Here is a 15,560-nt window from a genome sequence, read left to right on the forward strand (position 1 = left end):
ATTGAAATTCCACATCTGCCACAGTGGGATTTGAACCCTGGTCCATCCTCCCGATTTCTGATCCGGGAATTTAACTCATGCATTACGACCATTGCGGTGGGGTTGGGTCATTCATGACACGGCATTGCATTAGAGCGTTGGGGAGTGGTTGGTCAGACGTCGGGCATCACCGTGTCCCCCTTGCCACTATTGCAGCCCTTTGCATGGTGGTTGCCACGGCGATGGATCCTTGGAGAGCTTGGGGGCCTTCCTCGCCCAGCTCGGCAAGGACGTGGCAGTCTTGCTGATTGCCTGCGGTTGGGAAATGTGGCCTCCCAGGATCACGGCAGCAATTGGGGGAACCTGACCTGGCACTGTCACTCGATGCGGTAACTTCTGGGGACACCTCAATGGAGCCCATTCCGATTTCTAGTCACTGCCGGGCCCCTGTCTCCGACTCGGGGTGCTCCTGGTCTTAACGAGTCCGGACGTCCCAGCTTTCAATCACAGATCATGCGGATCTGACGAGGGTGGCACGGTGGTGCAGCGGGTAGGGCCACTGCCTCACTGCGCCAGAGACCGGGGTTCAATCCTGATCTCAGCTGCTGTCTGTGTGGAGTTTGCACCTTCTCCCTGCGACCGCGTGGGTTTCCCCCAGGTGCTCCGGTTTCCTCCCACGTTCCAAAGACGTGCGGGTCGGTAGGTTAATTGGCCGCTGTAGATTGCCCCTGGTGTGTGGCTGAGGGGTAGATTCTGGGGGGGAGTTGATGGGAAGGTGGAGAGAATAAAGCGGGGATTGATGTAAGTGGGTTGTAGATGGTCGGCACGGATTGGGTGGGCTGAAGGGCCTGTTTCCATGCTCTCTCTCTCTATGATTCCATGGCAACTGTGCAGCCATCTTGTCCACGGCCAGTCCCCTCAAGCCTCGCTCAGCGGGACATCCAGATGAAGACGACAGCAATTTTTTTGGAATATTCTTTAAGCTCGTTGGATTCCTTTGAGCAGCCATCGACGTTCCCCGAGACTGTAACAACCAGTACGGGACAGTCCACCCACATAGCACAGAGGACACAGTGTTCTGTACACTTGTGTTGAGATGTGACGATGTTAACACTTCCAACTATCACCAGAGTCCAACTGTTCCATTGACTTGTTCAGTGTTCGGTCACTGTCCTGCCCTTTGAAAGTGAATCAGTGCATGGACTGTGAGTGGGTGGGGGGCGGGGTGGTCTGAGTGGAAGCGGGGGGAGGGGGGTGGGTCTGTGAGTGGGCGCAGGGGGGTTCTGTGAGTGGGCGGGGGGTCTGTGAGTGGGCGCGGGGGAGTCTGTGAGTGGGCGCGGGGGAGTCTGAGTAGGCGGTGGGTCTGTGAGTGGGCGCGGGGGGGGCTGTGAGTGGGCGGGGGGTGGGTGAGTCTGTGAGTGGGTGCGGGGGGGGGTTCTGTGAGTGGGTGCGGGGGGTGGGGTTCTGTGAGTGGGCGTTGGGTTTACTGTCTTCCCCTTGGCTGCGGAGCGCTCTCTGTTGACTGGACAGGCGGGGCAAACCTCCCCTCACCAGAGGCCACTTCCTCCTCGCAACACTAATTGGGGGGGGGGGGGGAGGTTAGTGAAGTAGGATGAGGGAGGGTTGCAGTGTGAGGGGGAGAGTGAGGTGGGGTGAGAGAGTGTCATATTCTGAGGGGGGAGAGAGGTGGGGTGAGGGAGGGGGGCAACGCTGGGCACTGGTGTCCCAGGCTAACACACAGCCGAAGATTGCGGAGTCAGCAATCTCTACAAACTGGCCGTGTATCTGGGTCCGTGTATCTGAGAATGTCGGCAAATGGGGACACTGCCCAGAAGAGAGCGGTTTTATTGAAAGCTGTTACATGAGTGTTCTGTGGGAAGGAATGTCGGCCTTGTGGAGTGATTTCGCTGCTGGAGCGTTTACTTTGCCCACAGTGAGTGTTGGGTTGTGGGGGGTGGGTGGGTGGTGAAACCGTGCAGAGTGTCAGGGTCAGGGGGTGGGGTGTGGGGGGTGTGGTGTGATTCCCACAGTATCTCAGCACCAGTTCTATGTTCAAGGTCACATACTTTGCTGGAGATGCTTGTTTGTCATGTCCAGAGTAAAATTCCCGGCCGCAGTTAGGATAGAAAGACACAGCTTTGGGTTTTACTGCAGAGACAGAAGCCTTGAGTGGGAGCAGCATTTAGAAGTCCCTTCAGCCTCTTTGTTCCTGTACTAGTTCCTTCAGAGAACAAACTCTGCTGCTCTTTACCCTTTACCAGTTGAGTTTTCCTTTTTGTAATTTTATCTCTTTTGAAAGTTGTCCTTCAGCCTGTTTACAGTGATCCATGTGCAATTTACCCAAGATTTGAATGAACTAATCTCTTTGCAGCTGCTCTTTTTACCAACGTCCTTAAACTTTTTGTATCCTGTGCCTGACCTCCCTGCACCAGAAAACCCCCTCCTTCACTCTCCCAACATGGTTTGTAATTTTCCAACACCTCTGTCGAATCTGCCCCCTCCCCCTTACAGAGAGCCCTGGTTGTGTATCCATAAGATGCAATAGTAGGCCATTCAGCCCATCTCCCTTGATCCATCCTTCCATATCATAGCTCACCTGTTACCTTAGTGCCCCTTTCCTAAACTAACCCCATAATATCCAAGCATCTATCAATCCCTGCTTCAGTTTACTCAGCGACTGCCTCTTGGGTAGAGAAGTCCAAAGATCCACCACCCTCTGGGTGAAGAAAATTCTTCTCATCTCTGTCCTGAATGAAGGACCTCTAGTTCTGAGACTGTGACCCCTGGCTCTAGACACCCCAGGGGAAACCTCCTCCCTGCATCTTGTCTTGGCATGTTAAATGTTTCAGTAAAATCACCTCTCATCCTCCTAAACTCTCAGCCCATCCTGCATAATCCTGAAAGGCCGGGATAGAGTGGACGTGGAGAGGATGTTTCCATCACTAACAGAGTCCAGGATCCGAGGGCACAGCCTCAGAATAAAGGGACGTCCCTTCAGAACAGAGAGGAGGAATTTCTTCAGCCAGAGGGAGGTGAATCTGTGGGATTCATTACCACAGAGGGCTGTGGAGGCCAAGTCATTGGGTGTACTTAAGGCAGAGATTGATAGGTTCTTGACTGGTTAAGGGTTACGGGCAGAATGGGGTTGAAAAAAAAATCAGCCATGATTGAATGGTGGAGCAACTCGATGGGCCGAATGGCCTAATTCTGCTCCTATATCTCATGGTCTTATGAAATCTCCTCGTTGGACAAACCCACCATCCCAGGAACCAGTCTAGTACCATGGGATCCATCTTGACAGTCAGGGTCTTGGTAGAAAGACAAGAGTCTTCTACCTGGGCAGCAGGTCTTCACTTTAGAGTGCGTTGGCTGAGGTTCTGTGCTGGATCTCTGGAGTGGTGTATGGACCCAGCTGCCACTGACAATAAGGTGTTTGAGTAATGAGAGTGCTTGGCTCCGGAGTATATATTTCCATGGGTATCACATCCATTATTGATGTTTGGTGCTGGGTATCATGAACGTTTCACACAGTTGTGGTACCTTTCTCCAGTCCTTGGCAACTACAGCAGTGAGATCGATTACAGATTCAGAAGTGGGTTTGTGTGGGCTGGCTGTTGAATAATATTGGCCGGATAGGAAGGGCTCTGTGCCAGTGACGCCAGCTGACTCAGCCCGAGGGCTCATCTCTGTAGTGACCAGTTGCAATTTAATGATAAATGCTTTGCAACAAGCTGAGGCCAGTGTATTGGGTTCTGTAAACACCCGGGTACACTGGACTAACGTTCAATGATATCACATTGTTCTGGATGTGCCAAGCAGGGCTCTCTCTCAATCAGCTCAAGCAAGCAAGCTCAGCATGGTACCTCACTGCTTGCATCCATTGCATTCCAGTTCCAGTGACCTTATTCCAGTAATTGTTCTAAGTCACAGAGCACAGAAACAGGCCCTTCGGCCCACCATGTCCATGCTGATCATCAAGTACCCGTTACCCGGGTTCAATTCCGGCCGGTGTCTGTAAGGAGTTTGTACGTTCTCCCCGTGTCTGCGCAGGTTTCCTCAGGGTGCTCTGGTTTCCTCCCACATTCCAAAGATGTATGGGTTAGGAAGTTGTGGGCATGCTTCGTTGGCGCCGGAAGCGTGGCGACACTTGGGGGCTGACCCCAGAATATTCCATGCAAAAAAGATGCATTTCACTGTGTGTTTCGATGTACATGTGACTAATAAATCTTATCTTATACTAACCCCATTTACAAGCACTTGGTCCTCAGCCTACTTTTCTTCAGCAATTCAAGCGCTTGTCCAGATGCTTCTCAAATGTTGTGACGGTCTCTGCCTCCACCACCTTCTCAGACAGGTGCGTTCTAGATTGCCTCCACCCTCTGGGTGAAAATATTCTTCCTTGGATCTCCTTCCCCCTACCCACTGCTATCGGACTTCTGAACCAATCACCTCTTTCACATCCCCTTCCTCAAGGTGTTGTGGGATCTCACTGTGCACAAATTGCTTGCTGTGTATCTGACTTTGCAAGAGTATGAACACATTTCAAAAGATCTGTCCTATCTGTGAGGCTAACAAAACCAGGTTTCCTCTTCCATTTAAAGGTAGTGGAGACAAAAGTGTCCTCTTTCTCCCTCCCCTTCTCCTCCCCTTCTCCTCCCCTTCTCCTCCCCTTCTCCTCCCCTTCTCCTCCCCTTCTCCTCCCCTTCTCCTCCTCCTCCCCCCACCCCCCCAGCAGATTCCAATAAGCAGCTACAATCAGTCCCCTTCCTATCCAGCAACAGGCTGTCTGGTGCAATTGAATGTTACTGGCCCTTCCTCCCCCACTGTTCCCTCCACCCACTCTTTGCCTGCTCTCCCCTGGCAAGAGGAAGTGCGTGAAGACCACTGGTTATATTCGTGTGCAAGCCAAAGTCGACCAATGGCTTCCAAGAAACTGGCGCGCTCTGGAACATCTGCCCCACAGCAAAACCCCTGAGTACAGACCATTGGACAGGAGAAGGACGTACGGGATTGTAGGAGAACCCAGAATGCGGCCTGCCAGCGCCACACCTGTGTGTCCCAAGTCCCAGTATTGGTTCCCTACCAGTGGTGCCTTGGATACAAAGCACTCTGTGGGAAGGTTTGCCGTAGTATTCCAACACTCTGCCCCACCAGCTACAACCGTTCACTGGCTTGTTCCACCTTCCCCCTGCTGCACTTGGTTTCTGTAGCAACCTAATAGATCACTTAAACATTCTCATCCATGTTTCCAAACCCCGATGGGCTCTTGCCCCTCTCTGTCTCTCCAGCACTCCAGGATGACTGCACCACTTCTGGCCTATTTGAACCGCCAACAGCGGCAGTCTGAAATTCCAGGACTTATTCCCTCCGCCTCCTTTAGAGCCACTGTCCATGGCTTTAGGTACCCTTGCATGCCAGGTACAAGGTGAACGATCAGGGTTCATGTCTTTTGGTGGGCTGTCTGTTTTAAAAATGATCAGCAAAGCTCTTCAACTTTATACGTGTGATATACTCACAGACAGGGCACCATGTACAACTGACCTGGTAATTGGAAAATATTCAGCCGAAACTTTGGAGTATCAAGCTGCATTTTAAATGACTTTTGTCCTTTCAGAGGTGGTGTTTCTGTCAATTCTCTTTACCTACACAAAACAACATCCTGTGCAGAGCTCATGAGCAAAGATTAGAAGGAAATGTGATGCTTTGGCCTTTTGCGACGAAGATTCTTTTGCACACGTTCTGGCCTTGACACTGCTTGAGTTGTTCTGCAGAGGTTTTAGAAGGAAGAATGTTAGATGTATCAGTAGTGTTGACCTGTTCACTCAGAACTTCCACCAGTTTTGCTCCCATCCAAGATTCTGACCGAGGTCTCCACCAGGTCCTCTTTATACTAAACCAGAACACTGGAAGAACGCAGTGGGTCGAGCAGCATCTGTGGAGACAGAAGATGCAAGTCGATTTTGGGTTGAGACCCTGCCTCAGGACTGGGAGGGAAGAGGAAGGATTGCCAGTATATAGAAGTACAAGGGAGGGGCACAATGCTTTACACCAGCAATCTTTCCTCTTCCCTCTCGGTCCTGAGGCAGGATCTCGACCCGAAACGTCGATGTGCACCTTCCGTCTCCACAGGTGCTGTTCGACCCACTGAGTTCTTCTGGCGTTCTGTTTTTCGTTCCAGATTCCATCTTCTGCAGTCTCCTTGTCGAGTGCATTGAAGCAGGTTTACAGGCTGTATTTTTGGAAACCTGGTAAGCCTTCCTAATTACAACATAGGAGGAGGCCACTCTGTCCACTGGCTCCTTGCTGGCTCCCAGTCCCCCATTCCGCCCTTCCACTTCTCTGTAATCCTGCAACTTATTCCCACTCACGTTCCCACCAACTCCCCTTTGGTTCATTTGTCACTGAGCTACTCAAAGGGACAATGAACAGACACCCATTAACCCACCAGAAACATTTTTGAGGGTGCCAGTGGCAGTAACTCGGATGCCCTCTTTGAGGCATTGTTACCTAAAGAGGAGGGTGTGCTTGAATGCCAATCAGGGCTGTTTTCATTGCTACCAGGCAACCAGCAAAGAATCGGGGAAGAGAATGCTGTTGCTCTGATACTCATTATACTCTCCTCAGTTATCCTTTGTAAAGCTGGAAATGTGCGTAAAAAACACCGTCTGCCTACATCACATTAAAGGCAACAATTTTTGCTCTATAATCATCCGACGAGCTGAGCACAACCCTTTACTTTTGGGTTGCACTGGCACAGCAGGTAGAGCCGCCGCCTCACAGCTCCAGAGACCCAGGTTCGATCCTGACCTCGGGTGCTGACTGTGTGGAGTTTACACGTTGTCCCTGTGACTGTGTGTGGGTTTCCTCCGGGTTCTCTGGTGCTTCTCACCCACGGGCTCTTGGCCCTCTTTTTCCTTCCTGCTCTTCAGAAATCGAGGGTCTAACGCTGGTGGAGAGCTCTCCCTCCAAAACGAGGCCCAAGCCATTCAGAAGAGCGCCAACAACCCTGTACCTGATTGGAGGCCCAGATGGATTGGGGAGGGGTGGGGGGGGGGTGGGGCAGCATCGGATCGGAGGCTGCATTTGATGTTCCGGCAGATGTTATTTATTTGACCCTGTGTCTGTTGAGGGTGTGAATCACTGGGATGATGGATCTGGGTCGGGCAAGATTGTAAGAGGACACTAATTCAGAGTGAAGCACAGTTTAGGAGATGTCATGACTGCAGGTATCATAGTGATGAGGTGTCATGGTATTTTTGTTAATTTTTTGGCTGACTACCCCCAAGTTATTCTGTGGGTTGGACAATCTCTGACACCCAGCTGATCTATGGACAACTAAATTCCATACAGCGTGCCTGTAGTTCTGTTCTCTCTCAGATGACACTAAAATAGGTGGTAACATCAACAGTGAAGAATGTTATCAAATATTACAGAGGGATCTTAATCACCTGGGCAAGTGGGCCAAGAAATGGCAAATGGAGTTTAATTCAGATAAGTACAAGGTGTTGCATCTTGGAAAGTCAAATCAAGGCAGGACTTTCACAGTGAACGGCAGGGCCCTGGGAAGTGTTATAGAGCAGAGAGACTTTGGAGTCCAGGTATATGGTTCCCTGAAAGTGGAGTCACAGGTAGACAGGGTGGTGAAGGCGGCTTTGGCATGCGGGCCTTCATCAGTCAGGGCACTGAGTATAGAAGTTGGGAGGTTATGTTGCAGTTGTACAAGATGCTGGTGAGGCCACACTTGGAGTATTGTGTTCAGTTTTGGTCGCCCTGCTACAGGAAAGATGCTATTAAACTGGAAAGAGTGCAGAGAAGATTTACAAGGATGTTACCAGGACTTGAGGGACTGAGTTATAGAGAGAGGTTGGACAGGCTAGTACTTTATTCCTTGGAGTGTAGGAGACTGAGGGGTGATCTTATAGAGATATATATAATCATGAGGGGCCTAGATAGGGTGAATGCACTCAGTCTTTTTCCCAGGGTTGGGGAATCAAGAACTAGAGGGCACAGGTTTAAGGTGAGAGGGGAAAGATTTAATAGGAACTTGAGGGGCAACTTTATCACCCAGAGGGTGGTCCGTATATGGAACAAGCTGCCAGGGGAAGTGGTTGAGGCAGGTACATTAACAACTTTTAAAATACAGTTGGACAGGCACATGGGTAGGAAAGGTTTAGAGGGATATGGGCCAAACGCGGGCAAATGGGACCAGCTTGGATGGGCATCTTGGTAGGCATGGACCAGTTGGGCAGAAGGGCCTGTTTCCGTGCTGCATGACTCTTGGGTAGCCCCCCTCCCCCGAGATGAAGGTGCAGTGGGCTCTGAGGCCGTGGAACCTGCAGACTGCCAGAGCTGGGCAGGATGTGCTGGGTGGGGAGATTTGGAGGTGGTGAGCTCCTTCCTCTCCTGGTGAAGAGACCTCCAGGCTCTTGATACCAACCCGAGTGCTCCTTCTCATTTCTGAGAGATCACGGGACAGGAATTCTCATGAGCTTTTGAGGATGTTCCCATATTTGCACAGAGAGTTTGAAAACAGTTCATCTGTCCTTCCCGTAACCTCTTACTGTGACGAAGTTCAGGAACAAACGTCCGCTTCGGGAATCTGGTGTCAGGCATATCTGAGCGACATGGCCTGCCCATCAGAACTGGCTGAGTGTATGGTGGGGGTGTTGGGGCTGGAGGGCACACTGATGTTGGTTCACTTATCTTGCCAGTGGAGTTGGTGGATTTTGTGATGACACCATTGGTGGTACCTCTCCACCGCCTCAAGGTGCCTGGTACAGGTCTCGGAAGCGTACAGGAGGCCAGCGAACTGCTGCGTGGTACAGCAACAGTGAATTTCATCATCGATGTCTGCTTTCACTGAGAGCTGGCTCCCGAGATTTGGGAAGGTTAGACAGTTTCCCCTTGCTCCTTCCCAGTGGGAAGCTTGTTGGAAGTGAAGTCAATATTGGGACAAGAAAGATTGTGGAAATGTTAGGGTGATGATACAGCCTTGCTTGACTCAAGTCTTGCAGCTTCATTGGGAAATGGTTGATTTTTGGTAAGGTTCCATTGTTTGTGAGATGTTCTGTGGGAGGGGGTCGAAATCTTGCTATCCCTCCCACCCTTTCACACGCACATTGTACCCCATCCAACTCTGCAGATACTGTCAACCGAACTTCCACTGTCAGTGGCAATCTTGTATCCCGAGGCAGGGTCTCGACCCAAAACGTCCACCACCCCTCTGCCTCCGCAGATGCTGCTCGACCCACCGAGTTCCTCCAGTAGTTTGTTTCTTGCTTCAGTTTGCAGCATTTGTGTCTCCAGGGTGAGACCAAACGAGTTAATGTGGCAGTTAGAAGTGGCGGATCCGGTTATTTTTGAATCCTCAGGTTCTTTCAGGAGTCCAAGAATGAGTTGAAAATGACTTGGTGCTTCACAAAGTTTTATCGGAGAAGTTTAAAACAAAGAAACGGTCACAGAGCAAATTGCACTGGCTTAACTACTAGGAGATGAGCCGAGACAAAAGGAACTAAAGATGCTAGGGCTGGGGGGGTGGGGAAGAGAGCAAGAGAGAGATAGGGGCAAGAGAGGGACTAACAAAAAAACGACACCTTTTATACCTGAGATAAGAGGTGCTCCTTAGATAACAACAGTCCAATCAGAAAACCTATTAGATACCTGTAGCAAAACCAACCAATGAGAAAACACGTATTCACCTGATGGATGAACCAATAAGCTGGGAAGCAGCCATTCCTTGTGCAGTCACAAGGTGTACTAAGCAGTATACATGTTAAAAAAAACTTAAAACAGTTGAATCCAACAGAAGGATACTATTCATCTTGCCTGTGTTATGCATTGCTCATAGCAGGGCTGTGGGACAGGGCTCAGCAGGTCAGACTGTACTAAGGGAGGGAGAAAAACTGAGCCAAAATCACAACAGTGGCAAGTTCTGATGCAATCCGAAAGAAGGAGCAAGTTGCATAAAGTCGGGAACTTGGATTAGAGTCCAAACTTCCACTAGTGTGAAAGCTCAGAACCTGCTCGGATTTACCCCACACTCTGGCACCTTGGATAGGGAAATGGCAAGGGAAATGTTTTGAGGCCACTGTTACCGTGCCCCACCAACAAGGACCGGCAAACACTTCCTCCCAAAAGCCAGCGTCATTGATGGCTCGTGAGGTTACAGACTGGGGAGAACTAGCTCAACCTCAGGAGAAGTTTGGATAGGTGCATGGATGAGAGAGGTATGGAAGATTATGGTCTGGGTGCTGGTCAATGGGACTCGGCAGAAAACCAGGTCGGCGTGGACTAGATGGGCCAAAGGGCCTGTTTCTGTGCTGTAGTGTTCTATGACTCAAGGACACGCATTTAAGGTGAAGGGGGAAAGTTTAAAGGAGATGTGTGGGGCAAGTTTTTTTTTACACAGAGAGTGGTGGGTGCCTGACACGGGCTGCCAGAGGTGGTGGTAGAAGCAGATTCGATAGTGGTGTTGAAGAGGCTGTTAGACACATGAATATGGAGGGATATGGATCATGTGCAGACAGAAGAGATTTAGTTTAATTTGGCATCGTGTTCAGCACAGACATTGTGGGCTGAAGGGCCTGTTCCTGTGCTGTACTGTTCTATGTTCTATGAATTTGCAAAGCCCAAGTCTGCAGTTAGGCACTGAAATTACAGATTTCCAAATGTATTATCCAGCGTCAGCGACAAGGAAGGTTCCTCAAGGTTCTGGGTCGAGTGCTTGGGAAATTGATGAAAGACTTTAGTTAGGAGCTGTCTCACCACCTGAACTCGACTGCCTGATGTTGTCCGTGTGCACTGAACGTTGAGTCGGGGAGAGGGGATAGTACGAAACGGGACACTGCAAGACTCTGAGGTGGCTCTGGACGGGGAGCAGCTCCAACCATCCACCATTGTCCAGTTCTCAGTGGGTGTGGGTGAGGAGACATTCCTGAGGTACCCGTCCCCATTAGAAAAATGGGGACAATCTTAACCCCACCTCCCCCCCCCGCCCCCGAGCTGGAGTGAGGGGGGTGATCCTGATGCTTGTGTAGAGTGGGCAAGGAGTGTTTACGAGTGAGCAGCGACGTCTGCCGATGTGCGCCTGGGGTCGGGATCCGACCTCGTTACCTACAGATGGAGTGTGGTTTACGCGGGTGTGTTGGTGATGGCAGGTGACCCCTTAGTGAGAAGGAGCTCGGACTGATTTCATAGAAACTAACTTGGGTTTCACTGTCCCCAGACACGATGACCTGAAGGAGATGCTGGACAGTAATAAGGACTCGTTGAAGCTGGAGGCGATGAAGAGGATTGTAGCAGTAAGTCTGATTCTACCAGAGGCTTCAGTCATCGAGCTTTATGCTAGTTAATTGGTCATAACCAGCGGCTTAAAATGGTGTTGTTTACTGAACCTCTTACACCCAAGTTTACTACCTTCTGGGTAAAAAAATTTCTTCTCCTCTTGGTCCTGAATGGATTGATCCTTCATCCTGAAACCTTGACCCCTGACTCTTGTCAGGAGAACCACCAACCCTGCATCTATCCTGTTGAGCCTTATTTTGTACCTTTTCAATGAAATTGTCTCCCATTCTTCTTTAATGGGGTGTAGGTCCAGCCTGTTTAGTGTCTCCTCGTAGGTCAAACCTGGTGAAGCTTTGCTGCATTCTTCCGTTGCAAGTATATCTTTCCTTAGGTAGGGAGACCAGAGCTGTACACACTGCTCCAAGTACAGTCTCAGCAGGGCCCGATATAATTGGAGCAAATCCTCTTGCAATAAAGACCACATACTGTTCTTCTTCCTAACCGCTGGCTGGACCTACGCGTTAACTTTCAGTGACTTGTGTACATGGACACCCAGCTCCCTCTGGGCATCAGCCCTCGTCGTACTTGCACCATTTAAAAAGCACTTTACCTTCCTACTTTCCCTACCAACATAATGACCGCACTTTTTTCCACAATACCTTCCATCTGCCTTGACCTTGCCCTTTCGCTGCCTGTCATTAAAGCTCCCAGTAATCCATTATCTGCTTAATTGGAAGTCCCAATGGTTTGGCGCCTGGTTCACTGGAGCCCCCATTCCTCTGCTCCCTTCCCACTCACTGGAACCCTAGTTCCTGTGATCAGTTCCCCCCTCACTCACTTCCCCCACACTCAGTTCCCCCTCTCCCTTCCCACTCACCTGGTTCTGTTTCCCATGATCCCTCCCACTTACTGGGGCCTTGTTTCTTGTGCTTTCATAAACATGCCTGGATTACTGGAACATGTATCATGCTATGGTGTAAAATCTAAAAATAATGTGAATTAAAAGTGTGTTGGAGTATTAATATTAATAATATTCAGTAGTCCAGAAAATCTGTTAATCTGGCACTGCCTAAATCCCCAGTGAGCCGGATTATCAGAGTTTTACTGTAGCCCTAAAATCTCTCTGCATCTCTCTGACAGCCCACCCCACTTGGTTTAGTACCATCAACAAATTTGGATATATTGTCCATTCAATCCATTGATTTGGGGAGTTGAGAGCATTGGGCCTTGACACTTGGCAGGCAGATTTGCCAATGGTGGGGATTGGAGTGGGGAGTTTGGAAGGACTTTCTTGCCTTTTTATCAACGCCAGCTGAGGCCCAGGGTCAAGTCTGTGAACATTTACGGCCTGGTTAACAATGGACAAGATTGATAGACCAGATGGAGTGTTGCATTAATGTCTGCCATGCCTTACCCTGGCAAGGCAACCTCTAGAATTCCCCTGCAAATCTCTCTGCCTCTCTTTCCTCAATTGGACTCTCCTTAAGACCTGCTACTCTGACCAAGTGCTTGATTTTTTTTACCCCGATGTTACAGCAATATACTGCAGACACCTAAAGCCTGAAGTAAAAGTGGGCAATGCTGGAAGCAGCGTCTGTGGAGAGAGAAACCAGATTTTGCCAGCAGTTCTGATGAAAAGTCAATGACCTGAAATGTTAACTGGTTCTCTCTCTGATCTCCAGGTTATTTCCAGTATACAGCTCACATTTTGTTAACACAAGTTTGATCATGTAAAAGTTCAGTTTAAATATAGCTTATATTGTTAGAGCAATTTAGTACAAAATGTTGCTACAAAAGCCCAGTTTTGATGAGACCATCCCTGGAGTACTCTGCACAGTTATGTTCTCCTTACTGAAGGAGAGGTACACGTTCATTAGAGGCATTTAACCATTCACTAGATTTATTCCTGGAATGACAAGGTTGTTGTATGAGGAAAGATTGTGTAGGTTGAGCCCACACCCTCTAGTTTGAATGAATAAGAAGCAATCTCAGTAAAACTGATAAGATTCTGAGGTTTGATAGGAGCCTGGTGTGAGGATATTTCCCTGGGGAGTCAGTCTAGAACATGGGGAATGATCTCGGAATAAAAGGTCTCCAAGGATGGAAGTGAGAAGGAATTTTTTTCTCTCAGAGGGTGGAGGCAGAGTCGCTCAATATATTCAAGGTGTGATAGACAGATTCTTGGGCCATAGGGGAGCTGAGGGTTAACGGGCGAGAAAGAGGAACTGGGCAGAGTAATCAGCCATAGTCTGATTGGTGCAGGCTTGTTGGAGTGGCTGTTTGTTGTGTCCTGAGTTGTTTTTTTTGGTGATGGTTGGAATTTATGCAAACATTTTGCTACGGATAAACTGAAGCTGTCTTTCGGGAAAGGTCCCACTGCTCTGTGAAGGGGTGGCCGAGGTTGGAATGTGTTTGTCTGAAAGAAAATGGCCTCCCTGTCCCAACGTCAACAACCCCAACCCAATGCCCCCTCCCCACCTACACCTCATCTCCTCCACTCACCCCACATACACCCTTCCCTTCCAGCTCACTCCCACCCTTCCTGCTCTGCCAACACCCACACCCCCACTCCAGCCCCTCCCCCAACACCCACCTCCCCTTCCCCTCCTCTAACACTCCTCACTCTTGTCCTCCCCACCCATACCCACCCATCCATTCTGACCCCCCTCACCTTCCCCCTGACTCACTATCCCCACTAACCTCCATCGTGCCCCACCAGGAACCCCCATCTCCCCCACCACCCCTCTTATCTGCACCCAAACACCCACCCCTATCCCCCCACCCATCCTCCACCAGTCCCCAACCACAGACTCTGCATCGCATCATCGATGCCAAGGTGCCGGGCCCGCCGTTTGGCAGCAGGTGCCCTTGAGTACCTCCGTGAGATTCCCTCGGGATGGAGATAATTCCCCGTGGGGGGGGGAGGGGCTCTGCTCAGGGGCCAGCTCCGGCCCACAGCTGCTGCGGCTGGAGAGAGAGCAGTGAGCCGTTAAATATTTATCGGTAGTGTGGATGGCAGTCTCAGGCCTAACTGCTCTGAATTATTTACACTGTTACAGCCCGCTTTATTTATTCACCAACCCGCACCTGCCTTGTTGAGCAAAAGAAGTCAGAATCCTCCAGCTTGGAGCCTGTGTCCCTGACATGGAGCTTTGATCTCCGAGGGCCGATGAACGTTGAAGTTTAACTTCATCAGACGAGTTCAACGGAAGGGACAAACGTTAATCATAGAAGTGGACAACAGAGAAACAGGCCCTTCGGTCCCCTTCATCCATGCCGACCATTATGCTTCTCCATGCTAATCGCATTTCCCTGCTTCCCTCTACACCTTTCCTATCCAAGCACCTGTCCAAATGCTGCCTAACCGTTGCAATTATCGATGCACCGTAGAAAGCATCCTATCTGGATGTATCATGGCTTGGTACGGCAACTGCTCTGCCCAGGACCACAAGAAGCTGCAGAGAGTTGTGGACACAGCCCAGCTCATCACGGACACCAGTCCCCCCTCCTTGGACTCTGTCTTTACCTCTTGCTGCCTTGGTGAAGCAGCCAGCATAATCAAAGACCCCACCCACCCAGGTCATTCTCTCTTCTCTCCTCTTCCATCGGGTAGAAGATACAGGAGCCTGAAGGCACGTACCACCAGACTTAAGGACAGCTCCTACCCCACTGTGATAAGACTATTGAACAGTTCCCTTATATGATGAGATGGACTCTGACCTCACGATCTACCTTGTTGTGACCTTGCACCTTATTGCACTGCACTTTCTCTGTAGCTGTGACACTTTACTCTGTACTGTTATTGTTCTTACCTGTACTACATTAGTGCACTCTGTACTACCTCAATGCACTCTACTAACCCAATGTAACTGCACTGTGTAATGAATTGACCTGTATGATCGGTATGCAAGACAAGTTTTTCACTGTACCTCGGTATAAGTGACAATAATAAACCAATTCCAATACCAATACCAATTGTATCGGCCTCCACCGTCTCCACCATCTCATTCCACATAACCACCATCCTCTGTGTGAAAAACATACCCCCTCAGATCTCCTTTAAACTTCTCTGGTCTCAGCGTAAACCGGTGCCCTCTAGTTCTAGACTCCCCTGCCCTGGGAAAAAGATTCTGCCTGTCTGTCCTATCAATGCCCCTCATAATCTTATAAACCTCTCTGTGGTCACCCCTTAGCCTCCTAAGGTTGCAGTGCTGAGTTTCATGTGATATTGACTGCCACATGGCCTCGCTGGCAAGAGGCATTGCAACCACACAGTCAGTGGAGGCAACGTTCTGTCA

The 15,560-nt window shown here is 49.9% G+C and overlaps 1 protein-coding gene across 5 annotated transcripts in view; it reads left to right on the forward strand.

Moving 5' to 3' along the window:
* Nucleotides 1–15,560, forward strand: part of LOC127585242 (AP-3 complex subunit beta-2) — a 128,735-nt gene that overhangs the window by 36,255 nt on the left and 76,920 nt on the right. For all 5 annotated transcript variants that reach the window (XM_052042547.1, XM_052042545.1, XM_052042548.1 and 2 more), the window contains one exon: nucleotides 11,204–11,279. In XM_052042547.1, coding sequence (XP_051898507.1) covers nucleotides 11,204–11,279 — 76 coding nt within the window. The remainder of the gene's footprint in view (nucleotides 1–11,203; nucleotides 11,280–15,560) is intronic.

The sequence above is a fragment of the Pristis pectinata genome, chromosome 32 (genome assembly GCF_009764475.1).
Source record: "Pristis pectinata isolate sPriPec2 chromosome 32, sPriPec2.1.pri, whole genome shotgun sequence".
In the NCBI taxonomy this organism is placed as follows: domain Eukaryota; kingdom Metazoa; phylum Chordata; class Chondrichthyes; order Rhinopristiformes; family Pristidae; genus Pristis; species Pristis pectinata.